Raw genomic sequence first — 24,622 nt, 5'->3', positions numbered from 1 at the left:
TGCCCTAGATGATTCAAGCTATGCTATAGTGGATGACAACATCGGTTCACATGAGTTCCTATATGATGTTAACTTTGAGATGTGTCTCTTTGGATTCCATGATTGTTTGCAAGACCCTAGTTTCTTTGAAACCGAGATATTCATCTTTGAGTGTATCATATGCCACTTGGGATGTATAGTAGATGACTGTATGGCATACCATTCAAATGCACTTGGGATTTCTCTTTGTCTTGATCAACATGGACCATTCAACAATCCAGTTCGGAGTTTTGTTTCCATTCGGTAGATACCCTGGATGCCAGCTCCATGTTATGGTCAACGAGAATGGGCTTATGGGCTATCCTTTGGACTTGAGATTTCCTTTTGACCCAAGAGCTATTTTCACATTGGATTTGAGGGTCCATGATGTGAGGACTCATACCTAGCCTCGTCCACCGACATTGGCTTTCTATATTTTCTGTTTGATCTAGGTAGTTCAAGGGCATTGCTTTGGAGTCTACATGGCTTGGATTTCTCTTTATCCGGGCTCTTGTGGTTGTTTGGATTACCTCATCTTTGGCATGACACATATCTTTTTCATTTTATCTTAAAGAGCACTTGGATAGCTTACCCATGGATTGTGATTCCCTATCTTTTCCATTTGACCCTGGAGGATACACGATTAGCTTCATCATCAACGATGGTTCCTCATCCTCTCCATTCCATCCAGATGGTTGTGGTGCCATTGTCCTAGAGTTCACATGCCTTGGATTTCCATTTGATTCAAGTGGGTACTTCATTAGCCTCATCATCGAGACGAGAGTTTCTCATCCTTTCCCTTTGACCCTAGAGGTCATACTACTCATGTTATGGTATTTGGGACTTCCATGATAGTGACTTATGTCATGATTTTTTGCTTTTGTATATAGCATTTGCATATATGTACACAACCACCCTTCAATTTCGAGAACAAAATCATTAGGATTGGATGGTTTGTAATGAAGGGATTTCAAGCACATATGGCGGATGGGCCTGAGTACTTGGGGCTTAGAGCCATTTGCACATATGTTCTGTAGGGCATATGGGGGCCTTTGGACTATAAAAGGCAATAGCCGTAGGATATTGAACCTTTTGATGCCCCTTTTTGACATATCACCATTTAGTTGTCTTCTTGCCTAGAGCAAGCTTCCTTGGTGAGCTCTCCATCTTCAGAAGCTAGGATGGTGACCTACACCCTTGTTGTCTACTCCAAGTATTGAGTGGGCCACTACTACACCCTTGTTGTCTACTCCAAGTATTGAGTGGGCCACTAGAGCAAGCTTCCTTGGTGAGCTCTCCATCTTCAGAAGCTAGGATGGTGACCTACACCCTTGTTGTCTACTCCAAGTATTGAGTGGGCCACTACTACAACCTTGTCTACTCCAAGTATTGAGTGGGTCACTTATCTTTTATTTGACATGTTAATGTGATATTTAGATTAAAATAAGAGTTTTAAATTTGGAAAAAAGATTTGTTGGCAAATCATCAAGCTAGTTAGCGCGTGTGTTTTTTGGGGGGTTGTGGGAGGGAGGTGTGCATGGCCTTAGGGGTATTATATACGAGAGATATATAAACAAGCAAGCTCCTTAAAAATTAGATATTTTTATATTGTTTTTGTCAATACCAAAGTAGCTAAAGGTGCTTTTAGCTTCTAGGTCAAATGAAGCACCTAAATATAATACCAATTTTCACTATGCACATAATTTTAAAACCATAAGCTTGGACACTTGTTGTAACATAATAAGAGTGCAAAAATGCCATGTACACTTGCAAGAAAATATCAAATATCACCACAATTTCATAAAGAGCATCATATTCCATTGCCAATGTTCTCATATTTCCATATACAATCCTTACACCCTTGTCTTGTAACATAGTATGAGTGCAAAGATATGTCAAGCACACTTGCCAGACCCTCTAGGACCATCAAGAAAACTCACTTCACCAACATCAGCATAGACTAACTTGAGTTGTTTTCATCCTATTAGCAATTTATGCATGCTACTCAGCATCAAATACTCTCTCTTGTTACATTAAACCATTTGTAGCCACCCACATAGTTGACATGTTGACATGGGACCTTACCTTAAAATCAACCAACCTTCAGCCATGCTATTGAAGAATGTGCTCTAAGTGCAATAGAGACTCATTATTTGCCATTGTTTAACAATCATATACTCAATCCTAATGCATGGAAAAAGTCATCCAAAGGTGACGATAAAATTCTTTCCCACAAAAGGTTGGGAGAGGTAGCCTCACAAAGCACTAGGTGTTTCAATTGTGCCCCATGTCTTGATGGAACGCAGCCTCTTGCATATACACAAAACATTCCTCATCACTTTCCAATAGACCTCTAGCTACGTATGCTACCTTGAAAGTAGGATAAAGTAACCCATCAAAAGTGCGCAAGTCATCAAAGAGTTACAACCTTTATAAACAAATAGCAGCATATGCAAATATTGCTCCAGCACATGGAGAAACATTGTACATGTAGCCAATGCTATTGCTAACTTCCTTCTAGTCCACTTAATACCTACATTCCAAACCCACTTACATGGAAAGTCATTGTAAAAGTAAATCATTTGCATCATCATGTAGCTCATTGCATGTGAACCACTTTGTAAGAGTAGGTTTTGTGTTACTTTCTCTGTTCACTATACTCTGTAAATCATTGTCATCTTGAAACACAACAACATTATACATCGAAAGATAAACTTGTAATCTTTGGACATTGGGTTTTTCATAATGCACATAATATTTATAAATTTGCAGCATGCTTTTGATGCCGACATTGGGAGAGCATAGGATCATAATGGGCTGCGCATTTCTCCCATGCCAGGCATGCTCCACTTTTGGTTCATATGTTTAATAGGGAAGTATGCGAGGGTTTTCTTCATAGTTGGTCCTTGAATACCATTGTGTCCATTTTGAAGGTGGGTAACCCCATGGACCTTGACAACTATTGGACTATTATGTTTGGTCACACATTGGCCAAGATTTATGGATTGATCTTGGAGCATTCATTTTTTCCATTTAAAACCCCTTTTAAAAGATTGATTCTACTCATTCAAACAAGAAAAAAACCCTAAAAAAAGCTAATTTTTATTTTTTTGATTTAAAACAAAACAAAAACATAACTAATTCTACTCTTTCGCTCTCAGTCTCTCCGCCCCCCTCTCTCTCTCTCTCTCACACACACACACACACACACATTTTTCCCATTGAAAACAAAACAAAAAACCTTAAAAAAACTCTACCAAACAAAACCAAATCTCTCTGTCAAACAAAACAAAAAATCTTTTTTATTTTAAAACAAAAAGAAGCTATTTTTAATTTGAAATAAAATAGAAAATATTAAAAAATCTAATTCTACTGTGTGTGTCTCTCTCTCTCTCTCTCTCTCTCTCTCTCTCTCTCTCTCTCCCCCCCCCTTCTCCTCTCATTTTTAATTTTCCCATTTAAAACAAAACAAAAAATAGTTTAAAATCTCTCTCTCTCTCTCTCTCTCTCTCTCTCTCTCTCTCTCTCATTTTTATATTTTCTTATTAAAACAAAATAGAGAACCTTTTTTTATTGAAAACAAAAACAAAACAAGAAACCTTTTTTTAAAAAACTTTCTTCTCTCTCTCTCTCTCTCTCTCTCTCTCTCTCTCATATTCAATTTTCCCATTTAAAACAAAACAAAAGACCTTTAAAAAAACCAATTCTAGTCTTTTAAACAAAACCAAAACAACCTTTTAATAAAAATAAAACAGAAACAAACTATTTTTTACGAAAATATAATGCAATTAGGGACCAATGAGTGGAAAAAAAACTTCCAATTAATAGCGGAAAGCTAAGGTTTTAACGTGAGCAAGGTTAATGGGGTCGGTTTTTTGATATTTGGGATTTTTTAAAAGTTGCAACCGTCCTCCATTCCCTTCACCACCTCAATGACGGGAGCCAATTCCACATGCGCCGCGCCGCGCCGTGTGTTGGAGCGCCAGCCCGTATGAGAAACAGAGCTTCACGGCATTCATCCGACAGGCACCGTCCGTAGCAGCCGGCCACCTGCTTAGGCGTCGCTTTGTCTGCCCCGGCGCCCGCCGTCACTATATTGGGCTTCAAAAGGGTAGCTTCCAAGTTCCAACAGCACCTTGTGGTCGTAGAAGAGGCGAAAAAGAGACCCAATGCTGGGCGGCCGGGAATGTGACGGTTGATGGCGTCGTCGAAACGGTCGAAGCACGGCACCCTGCAAGGAGAGGTGGAAAGATGACAGATGATCGCAAATATTCGAGCTTGTTCTCTGCAATCCATTCCATCGGTCCAGAAAAGGCAGACCCCCGTGGCGCACGCAATTCCAATCTGTCCTCCTTCCTGGGGTGGAACTCGGGCGAAGGAGGCTCTCCGACACGCACATCTGCCGCTGCAGCTCCGGCCCCCTTTGACGATACATATAATCAAGGGTCCAGAACAGGAAGGATGCCCTCTGCTTCAAGCCCTCCAAGGGGTTCAAGGGGGAGAGGTGGGTCAGTTCTCAAGGTACCCCAGGTCACCCAGAGCGAGGAGGGTGGTCTTGTGTCGCCCCCATCATCATCATCCAGGCAAGTGCCTTCCTCCTCCTCCTTCGCTTCCGATGGGCTTGTGTTGCCCCTGCGTGCATCATCATCATCTAGGCAAGTGCCTTCCTCTTCCTCCTTCGCTCTCTACTCTAATAGAGCTCCATCTTTCAATGTTGAAGAAGAAAGGTCCTTAACAGTCTCTCCCCGTGCATCCACGAGCCAGCAGGTTTCCAGATTGTCTATGTCCGTCCCCTCTATGGACTCAAATCGCATCTCCAGAGCAGCAGTAGCGTTGCCTCAGGTTGCTGAGACTGAGGAGAGTAAAGAAGTTCGAGAAGCATCCCCACAACAGCTTAGATTTTCGGTCCCTTCTCCTATCGACCCGAATAGGAGCTCCAGAACACAAGGAAACTATGATGGCCAAGGCAGAAGAGAACCTCAGATTATGACTCTTGGTGAGGGCATGGTGCCGTCCAGAATATCCTCCTCCATTCCTGTGATGAGGAACTCTCGAAAGGGATCCTCCCTAGCCACACCTTGGGCTTCTGATAAAGGCTTTGATGACCAAACTTCAGGTGCACAGTCTCCAAGTACATCCACACAGTCACCAAAATTCTCCTTCTCCATTCCTGCTTTTGATGCAAACCGAAAATCCAGAGGATCTTCTATTTCAGAAGGCAAACAAGAAGCTCATGTGAGCAAAGGTGACAACATTGCATCTCCACGCTTATCTTCCCAGGTTGCAAGATTATCCTCCCCTGACGCTCCTGTGGTTACCAGAACAGAATCATTTCTAAGGGTACCTCCCATCATTGAAGCTGAGGATGAAGCTTCTCCAAGTGAAGGTCGTGCGAGTGCATCCCCACAAAGGTCAAGATTATCTTCTTTTTCTTCTCCTTTGGATCAGAGTTCGAGAAGAGCATCTGACGCCGTTGAACGAAATAGAGAATCTCAGATGATTGATGGTGGAGGCATGCCACCTAGCCGTGTCTCAAGGTTATCTCCTTCAGTGGACTTTGGATGGAGCTCACGAGCAGGATCGTTGCTAAAGATACCTCCAGTCATGGAAAATGAGCCAGAAATGTCTCCACATGCCGTAATGCACCCTTCTTTCACCAATGCAACCCGGAGCTCTAGAGCTGGTTCCTCCCTTGCCAATCCACAAAAACTTGGACCTAGAACTGATTCTCAGGGCACACCAGTGGCAAACATGTCAGATTCCCTTGTGGAGCCAGAGAATTTCTTACCACAAATGATGCAAAGCAATCAGGACTTGGCATCTCCGGGAGGTAAACATCAGGCGCACGAAGGCGTGGGTGTGCAGCCCCCACGCACATCCAGGCAAGTGCCAAGATTCTCTTCCCTGGGCTCAGACCAAAGCCCAAGAACAAGGTCTCACATTGTCCAAAGCAAAGGGGGACCTCAGATTATTGAGAGTGAGAATGTAACACCTGCACGCATATCTAACCAGTTTTCAAGACCATCCTCTGTTCCTTCGATTGATTCGAGTCGAAGCTTTAGGGCAGATTCATCTCTATTGTCATTGCAGGCCATGGAGAATGAGGATCAAGCTTCCCCCAGTGAAAATTCAACACTGGTAGGTGTGGGTGCAGCTATGTCTCCACGCACAACCACACATATGCAAAGAGCTCCTTCAAAATGGAGCAACAGAATGGAATCTTATGCTGTGGAAGGCACAAGAGAGTCTCACATGACCGATGGTGAGGGCGAAGTCAGTCAGGTCTCAAGGCCTTCTTCCATGCCTTTGATGGATTCTATCCGGAGTTCTTTACCAGGGTCTTTTCAAAATGTACCCATTGTAGAGAGTGAGAGAGGGGCACCTTTTCGTGCTTTGTCAAGGATACCCACAGCAGGATCAATGTCTAGCACAGATTCTCAAGACACATCCGTCAACTTGGAGCCTCAGATATTTCTCCCTGAAATTGAATACGGTGAGAATATGGATCCTTCAAGGGAAGCTCAGATGCTTGAAGGTGTGGGTACACATTCTACACGCACATCCAATCAAATACCTAGATCCTCTTATGGAGTTCCTTCATATAATTCAAACACAAACTCAATGGCGGGATCTTATGTTGTTGGACCTGATGGGAAAGGCCAGGTTGGAGATACCACACCTCCACATTTATCAAGCCAGGTTTCAAGATTTTCCTCTGTTCCTAGGGCTACTTCACCTAGATCAGGGTCATTCCTGCAGGCACCTCAGGTCAATGGGAGTGAGGATGAAACCTTTCCTATTGAAGATGGGATGCTGGAAGTTGCAGACGTACATGCATCAACACAAATGCCAAGGTTGTCCTCACCTGCTCCTTCTATTGATTCAACTAGGAGGTCTAGAGCTGGATCTTTTCTTCCTGAAGTACCACAACAATCATTGCTTGAAGAGCCCCAAATATACTTTCATGAACTTGGACAGAGTGAGGATGTGGCTCCTTCAGGTCCACGTACCTTGAGACAATCATCCATGTTTTCTTCTATGGCCTCATCCGAGAGCATGTTGCATCCAGATCCATCTGGTCAGGTTGAACAAGATAAGGACTCAATCACTGCAGACACTGGTAGGACTTCATTCTCATTTAACAAATTTTCAAGAACTCCATCCTCTTTGGTCGAATCCATTGATGTCAATCAATATCCCAGGAACGGGTCCCCATCTATGCAAGCTAAGGTGGTGGAGGATGAGTATAGGATACCTTCAGGTGAATCGAAGAAGTTTTCAAGGTTTTTGTCTTCTAGTCCTCTGACTGAGGCAAATAATGGTAACAAAGAAGGACCCTTTTCTTCCGAGTCTCGAAAAAGTGATGTTGGAAGCATGCAACCACAAGTAGTTTCCAAATTGTCCTTACCAAATCAAAACTCTGAAGATGCAGGATTCCTGGAGGGGTCTGAGAGGTTCTCAGTCAACGATTCTCAGAGTGATGGAAAAAGTCTAACTGCCTCTTCAATGGAGGAACAAAGATCTTTGCCTGTAATGGAAAACAATGAAGCTCAAGCTCTATCAAGTCAGATTTTATCTTCATCTCCATCTAGAAAAATTGCAAGAAGCTCCTCTACCATGGACCCCCAGGTGATGCCAAATAGATTGGTTGAGGGCAAGAGCCAGCCTGCTGTAGTCATGAGGGGGTCTTCAGTGACATCTGGTAGATTAACAAATTTTACAGACCCATCTGCAAGTTTTTCTCAGCAGCCTGCAGAGGCTTCTTTGGAGCCTGTAATGATTGAAGGGGCAACTTTTACTGCAACTTCTCCCATGCCAGAGTTTCTTCGAAGGTCAAGTAGCTTGTCCTTCTCAAAACAAATTCAGAAAAGAAGCAGCTTAGGAGGGCCCTTAACACCCGGGGAGTTGAACAGGACAAGTTTTGAAGGAGAAAATATGTTTTACAATACAGATGATGTGACATCAGACAGCTCTTCAGAAGAAATGACACAAGGAAAGAGATTAAGTGTGCAAGCTGTTTCAAGGCCATCATTTTCTGCCAGATTGAGTGAGCAACAAAGTATGATTAGGCCGTGGGATACAGAAAGGCTCAGTAGCATGGGGAGTATTGAGAATGCAGCTTTGTTGATAGATACAGAAAGAAAGATCAGCCAGGCCACATTTGATGCATCAGAGGAGATTTTTAATCATGCTATTGAGGATCCAAATCGTTCAACTCTCACAAATTATGAGGGCACGGATGCAAGGGGATCAGTAGCATATTCCAGGAATTCATTAGAAGAAGCTCCAGATTTTTCAGAAACAAGCATGGGCCAAAGGCTATTTGATTCTATGTATGAGCCACAGCCTCCAGATGTATCAGAAATGAAGGATATACCAAGGGGCTCAAAGGGCCTTGCTTTGACCCGTGCAAGCAGTTATCTGCAGGATACACATGAGGATTCTGATATCTGTCTCACATCAAGCTCTCTTGAAGATCCAGAAAAGTTGCACTCATTCTCTACAAGGAGTGGCCGTAAAAGCTTGGTGCAAGAGTTCATTTATCCTACCTCATCACCAAGACATTCCTTTCAGGAAAGCATTTCTCCGAAAACGGATCAGGGAGAGTTACTTAGTCATGAAGTTAATTATCCTTCCGCATCACCAAGGCTTTCTTTCCAGCAGAGCATTGGCAGCTCAAAAAAAGACTTGACAGAATTACAGACTCAAGAATTCATGTATTCCCCGTCATTGGCAAGACACTCCTTTGAGCAGAACTTACAATCAGACCAGGGGATGTTGCAGAGCATGGAGTCAATAGATGAGGTAGAATTGCCAAGTCAAGAATCAATGTATTCTCCGCCATCCGCAAGACAATCGTTTCAGCAGAGTTTAACAGATGATAACGATCATGAAGAAATGCAGTATGAGGATCTTACATATCCATTGCCATCAACAATGCACTCTTTCCGCCACAGCATTGAAGGAGGAGGGGATCAGGGAGAAATACAGGATTATTTGCAGCAACAAACCAGCACTTCATACCCTGGAGGCTGTGATGAGAATGAACTGTACAATGAGGAATGTCTTGATGGTGCCCTTTCAAGAAAACAAGAAGATGATCTGGAAGACCTGGAATTTGAGGTACACTTAACAGGAATTCTAACTTTGGTATTATACCGTGCCCTTTTTCAGGCTGTTTCCAATGTGATAACCTTTGGTTTTTATCTATCTATCTTTAGACCCTTTAACCACTCACGATGCATGATGTTCTTGTAATTTGTACATACTATTATATGTTAATGTGTTTCAAAGGATTTCTGAGCTCCATGGAGGCATTCCTTCTAAGAGAAAACAAAGGCACAGAAATGCAGCTGTGTGCTTGCATGCACAATTGTCTTCGGGTGCTGTCCATGTATTTGTCATGCATTGAGAAACCCAGGCATAGGTGTGCGCCTGAGTGTGTACAAGAAAAAACATTAGTTCTCTGAAACCATGCAGAATGTCAAGAGCCCATGAAAGGAAAAATTATACTTGAAAGTCAATAGTGCATTTGACCATAAGTGAATATTTTTTGCACTGCAGCCTATGAGATTTCAAGACCAAGACAATGTTTTTACAGTCAAGGGTGCAATGAACTACTTGTTGAGATCATTTGCATGAGGTTTGGGACGAATGTTATTAATGAGGGTAATGAAGTGCGATTTAGTTAAGAAAGAGGTGCTGTTGCTTGTTTGATTAAGAAACATGATTCATTTTCTGTTGCTGTTGTACTTTGTAATCTGAAGAGTACAATAATATTTTTATTTGAGATTGATTCTTTTTGGGTACTGCAGGGTAAAGATGATACTATTGGAGACCAAATTTCCTATCCAGCTGAGGGCGATTTGCATTCAGAGTAAGGATCTGTCTTCCTGAATCTTTTATTTGAAAAATGGAGTAAGGATCTGTCTTTCTGAATCTTTTATTTGAAAAATGACAATTTATTAAGTATGACAAATAGTGCATGAATCTGGAACAATCCGGAAGACCACAAAATTGCATAAACCACCAAAATATGTTCACATCTGTGTAATTCCAGCGGCAATGACAAATGTGCTCACCATGTGCCTTGGGAATGCTTTGCTTGTGGCAGTAACCATAGGGTAGTAGAGGGTGCAAAGGTTTGACAAGGGCAGTTTCAACCATTTAACAAGGGAAGTTCCCAAACAAAGTTTGACAAGGGAAGTTTCAACCATTTTAACAAGGGAAGTTCCCAAACAAAGTTTGACAAGGGAAGTTTCAACCATTTTAACAAGAGCAGTTCCCAAACAAGGTTTGACAAGGGCAGTTTCAACCATTTTGCACGGATTATGGAGTGGGATACTTTTTAGGGATTGTCCCGTGAGGGTGAGAACTTTTGACATAGCATCCCAACAGTTACATGCATGTGCAGGTTCATCTACTTCTATCAATTTGCTGGTGTTAGATGCAAAGCAAACAGCATGTCTCCTCTGAGCATCATTGGTTGGGAACTCACCATAGATCTGTGCATCTACTCTCCTGTCAAGTCTTCAAAATGTTCTCATCACATCCTCTAACGTACTGTTTTTTAATCCATAGCTGTAGCATATAAAGGTTTAAGATGAAGATTTCATCTAACCAAAATCTGCCAAACAGCATACTCAAAGATGCTATCTGTCGTAATTTCTTTTCTACCTCCACTTTCTAGGATGATAGGAGAAAAAGTACTAGAAGTCATGTGCGATTATGCCATGTATTGCTTTCACACAAATCCTCTGAATAGCTTCATTGATTCAAGATATCCCCCTAGTGGCTCAATGCAAGCTTGTAAGGGCATTTAGGCTGCTGCCTGAAGAACAGAGGTCATTCTTCATCAAAACTTTGGATTTGGGCCCTTTCTTCACGCATGACATTGAATGCCACATGTTATCATTTTTAGAGTAGCTTTGATTTCCAAGGTGAGGAAACAGTTGTGAATGATGAGCCATGATACTTGTTTCATTATTGTTTTGTATGTTTGTCTTGAACGTATTTATAGTGATATCCATTAATATGCTAATCTTGAACATGTTTATAGTGGTATATTTATCTTGAACGTATTTATAGTGATATCCATTAATATGCTAATCTTGAACATATTTATAGTGATATCACATTCAAAGTATGTTGCTTGTCGCACATGATTACTTTCAGAATTGTAGTCATTATTCCTTTTTTTTCTTCTTTGTGGGTTGATGTTGAGATCATAGGAATGTACGTGATGCTTACTTCATTACTTCCACTCTTTGATTATGCTAGGAGTTTCACAAACTTGGAAGACTCTATAGGAAGCTTCAAACGACCATTTGGTAGCTCTACATCTTTTATAAAAGTTCCTTTTGGTGCATCCGAGTTGTCTTATGAGGGATTTGCGAAAGCACACTTTATGGAGGCAACTGCTGGTATATGGCCTATTGTCTGGAAAAGTGTCGCTATTCAAGATCTTGTTAGGTTCACCAAGGCAAGTTTTACGGCTAAAAAGCAAAAGTTGAATTTGCAAATCATAGAAATGAGAGTAAAACAGCCGTTTTGTGTTGATTAGTAGTAATGTGCTTCATCCATTGATGTTATTTTGGACTATTTCAGGATCCATTGACACAACCGTTGTTGCAGAGATTAGCAGCTGCCCCTCACAAACAATGTGCTGTGACCACATTCACACGTAATATCACATTCTAATATGCGTTGTACTTCTTTTATTTTTTATGGGAAAAGCTATCAGTCATGTTATTTGAAATTCTAGATCCAAGTTGGCCATGGTCTTTGGCCGTGGTCTTGTCACAATACAAGGCTCTGCCTACATTTGTGTACCAGAGTTGCACATTTGATTAGAATGATAGGACATACTTTTTCAGATCATGTAAACATACTGGCACGGGAGGAATTAGAGGGGGCATCTTGGCAGATGAGCTTAAGAATTTAAAATGCTGTTTTATCTATGGCTTTCTATTAGAATGCTGTTTTACAAAGCTCATTTACCAGTTTTTTTCTAAAATTTACATATGGACATCTGAAGCTTTTCAAAGGTTAAATTTAAATAACCAACCAAGGCATGCCAAACGATGGATTTATGAGAGGTTGACTCTTGCATGCCAGGAGCAGCAGCATCTTCTTAATTCGGAGATTAGAGTATTGATACCATACTAGTGAGGCTTTTTGGACTCAGATTGTGGAAGATGCAATAAACACTTCTCCTTCATGACGGGACAGAGAAATAGGAGGGAGGGCATCCAAACAGATCACCATGTAGTCAAAGAGATTGCTACTAACTTATACGTCTCTCTCTACATTGCTGACCCGTCCTCCCCAACCTGATGTAGAGCTCAAAGCAGGGTTTGGGAGTACATGCCTAGCCTAGAACCTTTTAATTTCTCAAATAAGGGTCTGTTCACATGCAAATGGCCAAATCAAAAGTAAACATGGGCATTCTACCTATGGGTGATGCATCAACATTAATCGAAGCATGGCATCAAAACATCGTCATCATCAACAATCAATGCAAACAAAAAAGTCACAAACTAAGACGTTGAGTCAAAAGTGTCAATTTTCACGTGGACAAAGTCAAAGCAAAGACTAAGGACCAAGAAATGCAAACAGAATCTGAAGTCAAAGACAAAGATGCATGCAGGGATGGACAACTCTTTTCTCGATGCTCAAACTTCCTCTCAATGAGGAGATAAAGACTCCTCAAAAGAAGAGATGAAGCTCTCAAATGGTGAAACTTGTCCAATATCCACAAGGGCTAGTTTAGTGAATAAGTAGGTGTAGACCATTTCATTATGGGATTGTAGACACATTAGGAAAGTTTTCTTTAAGGGAGGGTGTTAAAAGTATTGTGATAAATGTGTGAAATGACAAACTTTGCCTAAGGATGATCAAAGGTAATAAGGTCATTTATATGGTTTGATGAGTGATACGAAGAGGTGCACATGTATGCACATGTGGGTGATGTGAAAGGTCATGGGATGGTCATGTGAAGGGTGATAACTACCAACCACTCTACTTCAATCAATGTAATCATGTGTTATTATCAAGCATTCTCAAGTAATACAATAGGCAATACCGTGTTCTTCTTCATCTTCTCTTGTTGTCGGCCTACGTATCATTATGTGAGAGAGAGAGAGGGAGAGAGCCAACCCCATTCAAGCCAACAGCCAATGCATCCCCTATGAAAAACCCAACAAGAAGTGATAAACCAAGCAGTGGCCAGTAGTACTTGGTTAACCACCGAGTACTATTGGCCACTGCTTCCAGTGTGTGTGATGATTAAGTCGTCCACATAGAGAATGATAAGAGTGTACAACCATTTCTGGGGATAAATGTAGAGATTTGGATTAGCCACCTTGAAACCCTTCTATCGAAAGAAAGCATCAATCTTCTCGTACCAAGCCCTGGGAGCTTGTTTCAAACCATATAAGGCCTTTTTTAGCCTATAGACCATACCTTTGGAGCCAGGATCCTGAAATCTTGGGGGCTGTTCCACAGAAACTCCTCCTTTAGCTCCCGATTGAGGAATGCCGACTTTGACATTCATTTGAAAGATGGACCAATGAGAGTGTGCAACAAGAGGAAGAACTGCCTGTATGGTCGCTATCCAAGTAGTTAGTGCAAAGGTATTATCAAAATCCATGCCAGCTTTCTGAGAATAGCCTTTGGCCACAATTCTGGCCTTGTGCTTATCCAGAGTCCTATCCAATTTGTACTTGGTCTTATAGACCCATTTGACACCAATCACCTGCCACTTTGTCGGTCTAGGAACCAGCTCCCAAGTCTGATTCTGCTCAATAGAGTCAAGCTCCGCTTCCATGGTTTGCTTTCAAGTCGGTTTGGAAAGCACCTCCCCAATATGAGTAGGTTCCGAGTCCTTCTGGATGCATGACATTGGTGCATAATTGATGCATAGGTTCTCTTCAGATGATGTCGTGGTACGCAACTACTCCGATCGACGGGGACCCCTTGTTGGAGGCGAAGGCAACTGTGTTACCCAGGAGTCCCGCAATGTTTGGTACAACCAATTGGGAATACGAGATCCCCTCTCAGAAGTCGAACCCTGCTCTTGTGATGTAGCCTACTGTGGAGCATATCTCCTCCTCCCGATCAATGTTGGAAGATTCCTCTTCTTGAGGTGCTCGAGGACATGCTAGGCCAAGTCGAGGAAGAGGAAGAGGAGGATCCAACAAGGAACCAACGAGAGGCTGAGTCCAATCAGCTCTTGAAGATGAAGAAGCCCCCTCTGCAATGGAAGATGAAGTCTCATCAACCGCCACATCTCTGCTAACAATGATCTTCAAGGTTGCAGGATTGTAGAGTCGATAACTATTGGATTCTGAGCTGTAAACAACCAAAATATGATGCTTGGACTTAGTGTCCAGCTTCCCCTTGTCACCATCAGGTACATGAACATATGCATTTGATCCAAAAACCTGAAAGTGAGAAACTGAGGGTTTTCTTCCGAGGTGGGCCTGAAAGGGGGTTTGCCCGGGGACAGTAGTAGCAGGGGACCAATCGAGAATGTAAACAACAGTAGCAACTATCTCCACCCAAAGCTTTTGAGGAAGACTTTGATGTTCCAACATTGTCCGAGCCATCTCAATCACTGTTCAGTTCTTCCGCTCCACCACGCTGTTCTCTGAAGGTGTACCTATGATGGCAAACTCCCGTTGAATGCCATGTAGCTCACAATACTGGTCAAAATGGCGAGAAGGAAACTCGCCTCCTTTGTCGGCTAGTAATGTCAAGACAGAATGTCCCCATTGTTTCTCTACCAAGGTTCTCCAAGTTTGGAATCTGTCGAACGTTTCATCTTTGGATTAGAGAAAATAGGCTGAGGTATACTTGCTAAAATCATTAACCAAAAGAAAAACATAAGTGGCAGAACCAAGAGACGGAGTGTGCATCGGGCCGCACAAATTTGCATGAACCAACTCCAGAGGTTTCGTAGCTCACAAATTTGCATGAACCAACTCCAGAGGTTTCGTAACATCCGGCAATCCATCCACCAGTTGCTCCCGAAAAGCCTTCCGCAAGGCCTCCAAATGAAGATGTCCAAATCTAGCATGCAAAAGATCGCCTGTGCGGGTACCTATGCGAGAGTAAAGAGCCGTGAGTTTGTAGAGGCCATGGTCCTCTATGCCTTTCCATAGGATCCTATCGGTGAGAGGGTCCCGAATGATCAAGAGTCAACCATAAATTCCACCTTAGTGCCCAATTTGCAAATCTCATGTACAGAAAGGAGATGAAATCCTAAATCTAGCACATATAGCACTCTTCCCTCCATTGCCATTTGGAATGAGAGGCATTGTCCCTTCGCCAAAAATGGGGATAGTAGAGTTATCTCCAATGGCAACTTTGCTACAGCATTGTTGCAGTTCATCAAGCCAAACCTTGCGATAAGTCATGTGCTGTGTTGCACTGCTGTCCAAAAACCATCGAGGAGAGTGGGAACAAGAAGGAAAAGCTTGCTGTACCACTATATGGGGAGTATCGAACTCGAAATCAATCAGGGTGATGAAAGCTGACTTATCCACAACTTTGGCGGATGAGCTTGCCCCTTTATCCTTTGACTTTTCTTTCAATCCCTGCATGCGGCTCCAGCATTGTTGCCATAAGTGCCCCTATTTGGAGCAATAGTCACAACCTTTTGCTAGAAGAATTAGAAGTTGAAGACCCCTTTGGCTTTGCATCCTTGGAGTCCTTGGAGTCATAAGAGTCCTTAGAGGGAGGTGTCCCACCTTTGCCTTTGTTAGGCTGTCCCCCTCTCTGTCCAATGAAAGCCTAGTTACCTTTCTTTGAAGAAGAATCCCTGAATCTGCTCTCCTGATCAAGGACCATAGGCACTAACTCATCCCAGGTAACGGTTTCTGTCTGCCTTGAGGTAAGAAGTGAAGAATAGAAGCTCTCATATTTTCGGGGCAACTGAGCAAGTAGCCATATCCTCAGTGGAAATCTCCTTCCCGCACCTAGAAATCTCAGATCACAATGACTCCAGTTTGTTGATGTGATCCTGCAATGAGTGGGTGAGAGCTTCAACATTTGAAGCTCTAGAGGAGTCTTAATGGGTGTCTTCCGGTCGTAGATGTCGGAGTCTCTTCCAAGCAACATGTGCGTGGGTATCCTGTTTGATGTGAGCGATGACTGAGGGTTGAGAGTTTCCAAGGATGAATTTCCGAGCACGGGCATTAAGCCGATCCCATAGAGCAGCTTTGTGCATAACGGCATCCCTCATATATTCATCCTCTGCGGTGTTCGGGTTAGGCCGGAGGACCGGTTGAGTGATGAACTCCACAAGGTCATAAGTCTCCAAGACTGCCTTCACCATGACTTTCTAGATGTCGTAGTTTGTGCCATCCAATTTGGCATCTGAAGGAAAAGTTGGAAGAGTGGGTATCTGAACCGCCCGAGGTTGGATGAGTGACATGAAGTACCTCCTCTAAAAAAACGCAGCCACCAAAACAGCCCAAGAGCTGCTCTTTGCATAGAAAGAGAGTGGAGAAGAGAAAAAAAAAACGCAAAGATGCAGATCTGCCCCTCGTCTCCAATCAGCGATTCCAGGTCTAGATGCCTCTGGGCTCTGATACCATGTCAGAAGGCAGCAGAAAGATGTAGACGAATGACAAAAATGCTGAAGTTCGCGTGGAAACGCGGCGAAAATCAACACCAATCAGCCTCCAATCAATGATTCCAGGTCTAGATGCCTTTGGGCACTAATACCATGTCAGAGGGCAGCGGAAAGATGATGAATGACATAAATGCTGAAGCTCCAACAGATAGATGAGAGAAAACAGCAAAACGCTGATGCACTAATCCTCTAGAAAAGAGTGGATACAACCAGCCCGTAGGCGAGGAGTGGACTCTGTAGGCAGAGGGCTGAAGGTGCTCACCAAAGTGATCAAGAAAGAATGATGAAAAGTGAGGAGGGCAGCATATATATACACCATATATGAGCTGGCCGATTGCCTCCTAGGCTCCTACATGACCTGAAAATAGGCATAATAGCCATAAAAAGGGTGGGCAACCCACATCAAAGGCCCCTTAAAATAGGGGAAAATATGGGGAATGCTTGAGCATGGAAAGGGACCCCGTAGACACGAGAATAGCCACCAACAGGAGATGATATATGCTAACATCATTTGCATTATAGATAACCTTTTGAAGAAGCATAGAAGTCAGTAGAAGTCATGTAGAAGGCGAGAGTTCACCCTATTGGGTAGACCAAGGGCCTAGCAGATGTACAGACATTTATGTCATCTTTTTGTACCATAATACAAAGAAAACTCTACACCAACACTCTCTCTCTTCTCCCCTGTCTTAATCATTTTCATTAATTGGCATCTTGTTCTTAATGAGGATTAGGGTTGTGGATTAAGCAATTAAGCTTCCGTGCATGCAACATTGGTATCATAGCATTCATGCAAAGTTGGAGGAAAGCATTCTTTGGGAGTATGTACTCAGAACCAGTACAGTAGTTAGCTCTTAGACCACTTCCAAGGCCTAGCAATAGGCATGATGAGTTCCGGTAGGTGACCCATATATCATGACAAGTGCACATATCATCTTGAATAAATTAATTGGATTTTGGATCAGTGATGATGACATGCCAAAATGGGAGATTGAGCTTGATTTTATTTAGATGGATTGAGAGAGGTACTATTGCGAGACATTTGGGATGTCAGGTAGGTGTGCAAGTGATCCCCACACAATAGTTTTCTCTAGTCTTGGAGGATAGCAGGAGGAAACTGGAGCTCCACCACCGTAGGCCTAGCTTCTAGAGCCCTTGTGCTGAACCAGATTTTGCTAGCCTTAGCATGGTACATCACCCTGTGTTGGTGCTTTTCATGCTCTTGTATTGGTGAACTTAGGAGGAGAAGATTTCCTCCCCTTCATCGTGCAATAAGGAAATCATGAAAGTGACCCATAACCTCTAGCAGCAGCACCGGCTTACTCGCATCGTCATGTCTTTTAAAAATGGGTTCTGAAGACAGACTCTTAGAGGAGTGCTGCAAAAGGGTAAGCCATTGTAGGAACTAAGGGAGACCCACAGTCAGAGATTCAACAAGGAGTCGTCTCTCATGAGATGGAGAGATGAATGACATGTAGAGTAAAGATGGAAAACACAAAACCCACGATTCTATTATTGAAGGATTGTTTTATACAAAAAGATGAGCCATAAATGGCTTCACATGCTATAAAAACTGTCACAAATACGGAAGCGTGTGCACAGAAAACCTTATCCCATACATAACATCATAGCATAATACATAGCATCCGACAATACATCATCATACTTTGAAACCACTGAAACAACAATATGAAAAACTGCACAAAACACAGCACTAGGGGTTGAAGTTGGGCCAGACCCCCCCCCCCCTCCCCCCTCCCCCTGAGGTATCTTTATTGAAGGAACAATGGAGCAAGCTAACTCTAGGTGCAGAAAGGAAAGATGGCAAACATACTGAAATGGAAATGAAAGCAATGTAAAAGTACTCACGTGTAGACCAAGAGAGGTTGACTTGATTGATGTGACACACAAGAAAGTACATCACTCTTATAGAGTGAACACACACACTCAAGTACCATATGCTTATGGGATAACTCCCAAAGTGACACGTGGCACTCTCTCACATAGACTCATAAATACACACTCTTTGACTATGATTTCCTCAACATCCCCCCTCAAAGCAAAGAGTGTGAGACCCAACACGCAAGGAGTAGACCGATCCCCCCTCCACCGCAATATTGCAAAGAGCAAGTCCAACTATCCAACACCTCCCGTGTGATAGTGACTTCTGAGTCAGCTTGACTGGTAGTGAGAACCATCACTCGTCACCCCCCTTACTTTGAACTGGGTGTTAATACATCATATCAAAGGAAAACCAATACACATTTTTGGGGGACAACCCAGGGTAGAGGACCCTTATTGACCATCATACATCACACTGTTTATTTCATCCATTTTATGCATAATGCAAGGGCAGAGCACGCATACACACAGAAGAAATCAGAAACAATAATCTTTGTTATCCTCATCGAGGGTGACATGGGCAGTAAGTGCATGAATGTCGTACTTGATTTAGATCGAGAGATGGACAAGTAGGTTTACTGTCTCTATCCTTCTCGTAGTCTAACCAAATTCATTCGGTTTAGTTCTACAAGGATTCCCTTCAGATAAACATCTAGTTTTGGGTAAATATCCATTTAATGATTTTACCAATTAAAATACCCAAAATATCTAGTTTTGGGTAAATATCCATTTAATGATTTTACCAATTAAAATATCCAAAGATATTCCTTCTATCGCATAATTTCTCAACCTTAGTTCATTAGGTAGAATTATGGTGAAAATTCATCTTTTGACACTAAAATTTAATTTAAATCCATCTTTTCTTAATTATCATAAAAATTCTTCTTTTTAACTAAATATCATACCTTTTTTTTAATAAACTTGAAATCCCTCTTTTTCTCATTTTAATGGATCTCGTCTGGTGGATCAGCAGCAGTAGCGTCAAGATTAGCATGGTGTTGTTCTTGTTCTTTCTCTTTCTTCTTGAAGCAATTGGCTTCAATATGACCTTTCCGCTTACAGTATCTAGTATCTGTTTATGATGTTCTTGTTGGCTTTCCATATGCTGGCGGAGATAAGCGCCTCTTCAGTGCTTGAGGACAAGGATGTAGAAGTGGTTTCCTTGTTCCGGCGGTCCTTCTCAATGAGAAGAGCAATCAAGTCATCATATGTAGTAGCGGCCAGGCGTAATACTTCAATGGTTTGCTCAAAGCGAGAAATACCTTGCATGCTTTTGATTAGTACTGCCATCTTGTCCTCATCATATCTGGAGAACACTTCAAACTTGATAATTGTTGAACAAGAGAATTAAATTTGGAGAGATGATTACTTAGCTCTTCATTGTCTTGCATTTTCAGCTCATAAAACTTCAATTTTAGAAAAACTTTGGAATTAGTGACCTTGTTTACCAAAGATGCTCTCCAATTGATGCCAGATCTCCTGAGCTATGGATGTAAAGTCGACGTGATGAATGAGAGATTCCGCCAAGCAAAGACCAATGAGGCATAGTCACATGGGAACGCCGTTCCATTGGTGTGGAACGGGGGAACGTGGAGTTGGCCAGCTTGGGAACGGTGGAACGTGGAGGAACGTTTTTTTAATTTATTTTTCCCTGATTGGCGAAACGGCAACCTTAACGTTTTTTTTTTCCACTTTTTGGCAGCCGGCAGCACAATAGCGTAGCCTTTTTGTTTTTTTTTGAATGAAATGGGTTACGGGTGCCCAACGTTTTGGGCACCCTTAAAAAAAGGCCCAAAATTTGGGCCTTTTTTAAAGGGTGCCCAAAACGTTGGGCACCCGTTGTATTAAAAAAAAAAAACGGTTACCTGCTTTGTGCGCCGCTGCCGACCCCTTTAAAAAAAAAAAAAACGTATAGATTATGCAACGTTTTAAAAAAACGTTGAAAGACGACCTCAATGCTGCCCTGCAACGTTCGAAAAAAAAAACGTCAATATCAACGTTTAAAAAAAAACGTACCTCTCTGAGTCTTGAGAACTTATAAAATCCTGCAGAGTGCAGCTGCAAGTACAGTGTGCATAGCCAAGTACAATCTCTCTCTCTCATAGCCAAGTACAATCTCTCTCTCTCTCTCTCTCTCTCATAGCCAAGTACAATCTCTCTCTCTCTCTCTCTCTCTCTCTCTCTCATATAATGCCTCCTAAGGGAACCAAGAGAGCCAAGAAGAACTAAGCATGGTCATGGTGGGATGAGGTGGATATTCTAAATATGAACAAGGTCATTGAGTTTGCTATCAAATTCTTGTCTCTTTTTGTCTACTTTCAATTGTATATTTGTCTCTTTTTGCCTGCTTTTAATTGTATACTTGTCTACTCATGTGTATTGAAATATGATAACGTGTCGTTCCGGATCCCGTTCCGGATTGCAAGGGGTCCCGTTCCCGTTCCGGATTGGCCCCTCGTTCCCATATCCGTTCCCGTTCCCTGGTGACTATGCAATGAGGGCAATGGCTTTTGCATTTTGCTGCTTCCAAATTTTTCTTTGTGGCTGATCAAGTGCATCAATTGTGTCATTCTCAACATCCCACACTCCTTCACGCATAAGTAGCAGCTGCATCTTGGTTTGCCATGTGGGAAAGCTTTCCCCCTTGAACTTATCCATGAACACTGTACTAGAAGATAGCGAAGTCATGACTCAAATCTGAACTGAAAACTTACTGTTTTTGCAATGGAATTCAATGGTCAACAACAGTAGTCGGCTGAACAGTCCCACCACAAAAATGGCCTTCTATCCCACGAATGGCAGCTCCAAATGACCCCGAAAACATTGTTCAAAAAAATCGTGCCCCACAACAAGGATACGTGCTGAGGCACAATTTATGAGCAGGTTTGCATCAGCAGCAGATGGCGGGTAGAACTAGGTGTGCAGGCAGAAAGAGAGCGGGCAGAGAATATCGTGGGCAGAGCGGGCAGATTATGGCGGGCAGCAACCAGTTGATGAGGAGCGTATGGCGGGCAGAGAATGCTGGAGCAGAGGTGGAGCGGGCAGAGAATATTGTGGGTAGAGCGGGCAGATTAGGGCGGGCAGCAACCAGTTGATGAGGAGCGTGGGCAGCAACTGGTTGATGAAGAGCGGCTTGTGGTTAGGGGAAGGGCAGCCTTCCAAGGAGAAAGAGAGAGAGAGAGAGGCTTCTCTTTCTTGGCCTCCCTCATCTCAATCCCTTGGAAGAGCAAGGAGGAAGGGAGCTGGCTCAGCTGGCTCTAATACCACATGAAGGAACAATGGAGCAAGCTAACTCTAGGTGCAGAAAGGAAAGATGGCAAACATATTGAAATGGAAATGAAAGGAAATGAAAGAAATTAAAAGTACTCACGTGTAGACCAAGAGAGGTTGACTTGATTGATGTGACACACAAGAAAGTACATCACTCTTATAGAGTGAACACACACACTCAAGTACCATATGCTTATGGGATAACTCCCAAAGTGACACGTGGCACTCTCTCACACAAAGACTCACAAATACACACTCTTTGACTGTGATTTCCTCAACAAGGTTTTGGGGTCTAGATGGCTAGACCAATTTGTGGAACACCTCAGTTAAGCGTGCTTGTGCAGGAACACAGCTGGGATGGGTGACCTCCCGGGAAGTGGGAGGATCCATGTTTCCAACATGGTATCAGAGGCCAGGTTGTGATGTTGGAAGCTAAGACCTCAACCAAAGTGTGGCTTGAGGGGGGGTGTTGGAGATGCAATCTACACTTCTAGAGAGAACCAGCTCACGCGGTGAGACTGGGTTTAAATCTTGGCAAGTTGAGGAGGTAGGGAGGCAAGCCTTCAGCTATATGGCAGCCCTGCAAGCGGCCCAGCCCTCGAGCAACTTTGCATGCCCAACTGACACCTGTGAGAAGCTCAAGGTGTTCCACCTCCAAAAACAGCTGGAAAGGGGAGCGCCTAGCTAATTTTGGCCTTCCCCTCCCATAATAGCAACTCGTGGAATCTATTATGGCTTGATGGGCTGCCCACCTTGAGTAATGGCGAAGTTTCATTAAAAACTGGTCCTCTTGATGTGAACACTTTTAAAAATTGTCTGCTCAAACTTAAGTGTATGTGAACACTTCATAATTTGTCCACCCAAATTTAAGTTTATGTGAACACCTGCACTCATAAACCTTAGTATAGTAAAATATAAGCTGTAAATTGAGTTTGGGGTCACTTACCACTTGCAAAACACATAAGACCACCACCTCAGTTCCAAACACGTGTGCACACACGCGTCCACAGGGTTTCCAGGCGTCCCCGGAACCCATCGAGAATCACAAGCAGAAATTCCAGGCATTGTCTAGGCAATCAAGACAAGTCATTCATGCATGTCAAAACACACACAAATGCTTTATGCATAATATTCTGGATTCCATCTTCCAACTTATTCATCTTGTACCGAACCCGTCTCGGGCACCGCCCATACAGGTATAAACAATGCTTACCAGGGTGTCCACGCTTCCATGAGACTTCATTAACATGCCACGAACTGTTACCAGGGTACCCTTCCATGAAGCCCTTTCACATGTATTGAGTCATGCCAGGAACTCACACCAGGATATCAATCCTTCCATGGAGTCCTTCCACATGTAACCAATCATGCCAGGAGCTCACACCAGGATCTCAATCCTTCCATGGAGTCCTTCCACATGTACTAAACCATGCCTGGAACACACACGAGGGACCTTTCCATGGTGTTCCTCCACATGTGTATAATCAGAGATATGACAAAAACCATCTATTGAATAAAAATACTGTAGTGCTTCTAGAGCACTCTACAATGTGTCAAACATAAGTAAATGGGCACAAAACCCTAACATTCCCCCCCATGAGCTGAGCAGGGAGCAAAAGTGATATGCTTAGATTAGATCATCCAGTAGATCATCTCTAAGAATGTAAAACAGTAAATGAAAAATAATTTTTGATGGCGACCGCCACTACACCCGAACCACCAACACAAATCTCCAAGGTTACCATCACTGTAGTGAAACCGGGGAGGAAAGAGAAGTTGCCATGATGTTGCTGCTCCCATTGAAGCGTGACAACCGCCTCTCATACATGAGAATATGCTGCACAACACGTGTTAAGACTCCTACCCCCACTCCTTCCACTGAAGACATAATGAGGTCATCATGAGTATATTCCTAGCAACCAATATACTTTAACCAAATTCAAAAGACAATCTGTGACGACCGCTACCATAAAAATCAATAAAAGTAGTTATGTTGGATGCACCAAGGCATCCATCCTTGATGATACTTGATTAGAATGAAATTTTTGCAAGAGAACAAACTCAAAATATTATATAATCTGCCCTTTGATACAGAACTTGCCGCATGAAAAGCAAAAGGGAGAGTAGAAGAGATCTGGCAAAACAACTGTATGAAATCACTGGCATATTGCATGAAAACTGAGACAGCTGAGAAATACCTCTTTTTTTCTGCATGAGACCGGTCAATAAAAGCATCGAAATCTGCATGTGAACATTTTTGCTAAGTCAAATATAGAGAGAGGAAAGGAGATTCAGAAAAAATGTCGCGCAGCTCCCCGACTGTTGAGGTTTGCCTTTGCCCTTTTTTGTGTGCCCTCCTCTGCCCACACCTTCCACCTTTGCTGCCCGCCCTCCCCTGTTTCACCATCCTCTGCTGCCCGCCTGCATCCCCTCCTCTTCTGCCTGCCTACATCCCTCCCTTTGCTGCCCACCTTCCCCCCTCTGCTGCGCCTTCTCCCCCTTGCCTGCCTCTTCTTCCTGCTGCCTTACCTTTTCTCAAAAAAAAAAAACGCCAAAAGCAAGGATTAAGAAAACGCATATTTTAATCATCAAAGGTTTTAAAAACCTTATAGCTTTTAAAGTTAAAGATCACAGGTCTCGTGTGACTAGCATTTTTGGCCAGTCGACGTGGTAAGTTCACATTGACCTATTGGGCACACACCACACAATGACCGTGGAGGACCACTTTGGACCAAATACGGTCTACAGAGGCTTTTTAGATAGCCCCACCATAGCTATTACAACCTCCTAGAT

At 42.8% G+C, this 24,622-nt stretch overlaps 1 protein-coding gene across 1 annotated transcript in view; it reads left to right on the top strand.

Annotated features, from left to right (window-relative positions):
- Nucleotides 1-3,957: 3,957 nt before the first annotated feature.
- LOC147636009 (uncharacterized) overlaps nucleotides 3,958-24,622 on the top strand; it is a 204,395-nt gene continuing 183,730 nt past the window's right edge. Inside the window, exons 1-4 of the mRNA XM_086801453.1 lie at nucleotides 3,958-9,141; nucleotides 9,834-9,895; nucleotides 11,299-11,500; nucleotides 11,626-11,701. Coding sequence (XP_086657579.1) covers nucleotides 4,270-9,141; nucleotides 9,834-9,895; nucleotides 11,299-11,500; nucleotides 11,626-11,701 — 5,212 coding nt within the window. The 5' untranslated portion in view covers nucleotides 3,958-4,269. The remainder of the gene's footprint in view (nucleotides 9,142-9,833; nucleotides 9,896-11,298; nucleotides 11,501-11,625; nucleotides 11,702-24,622) is intronic.

This window comes from Cibotium barometz, chromosome 8 (genome assembly GCF_041138505.1).
Source record: "Cibotium barometz isolate CiBa-2024 chromosome 8, ASM4113850v1, whole genome shotgun sequence".
Lineage (NCBI taxonomy): Eukaryota > Viridiplantae > Streptophyta > Polypodiopsida > Cyatheales > Cibotiaceae > Cibotium > Cibotium barometz.
Note: the sequence above shows the minus strand (reverse complement) of the source record. Positions and strands in the feature narration are given on the sequence as shown.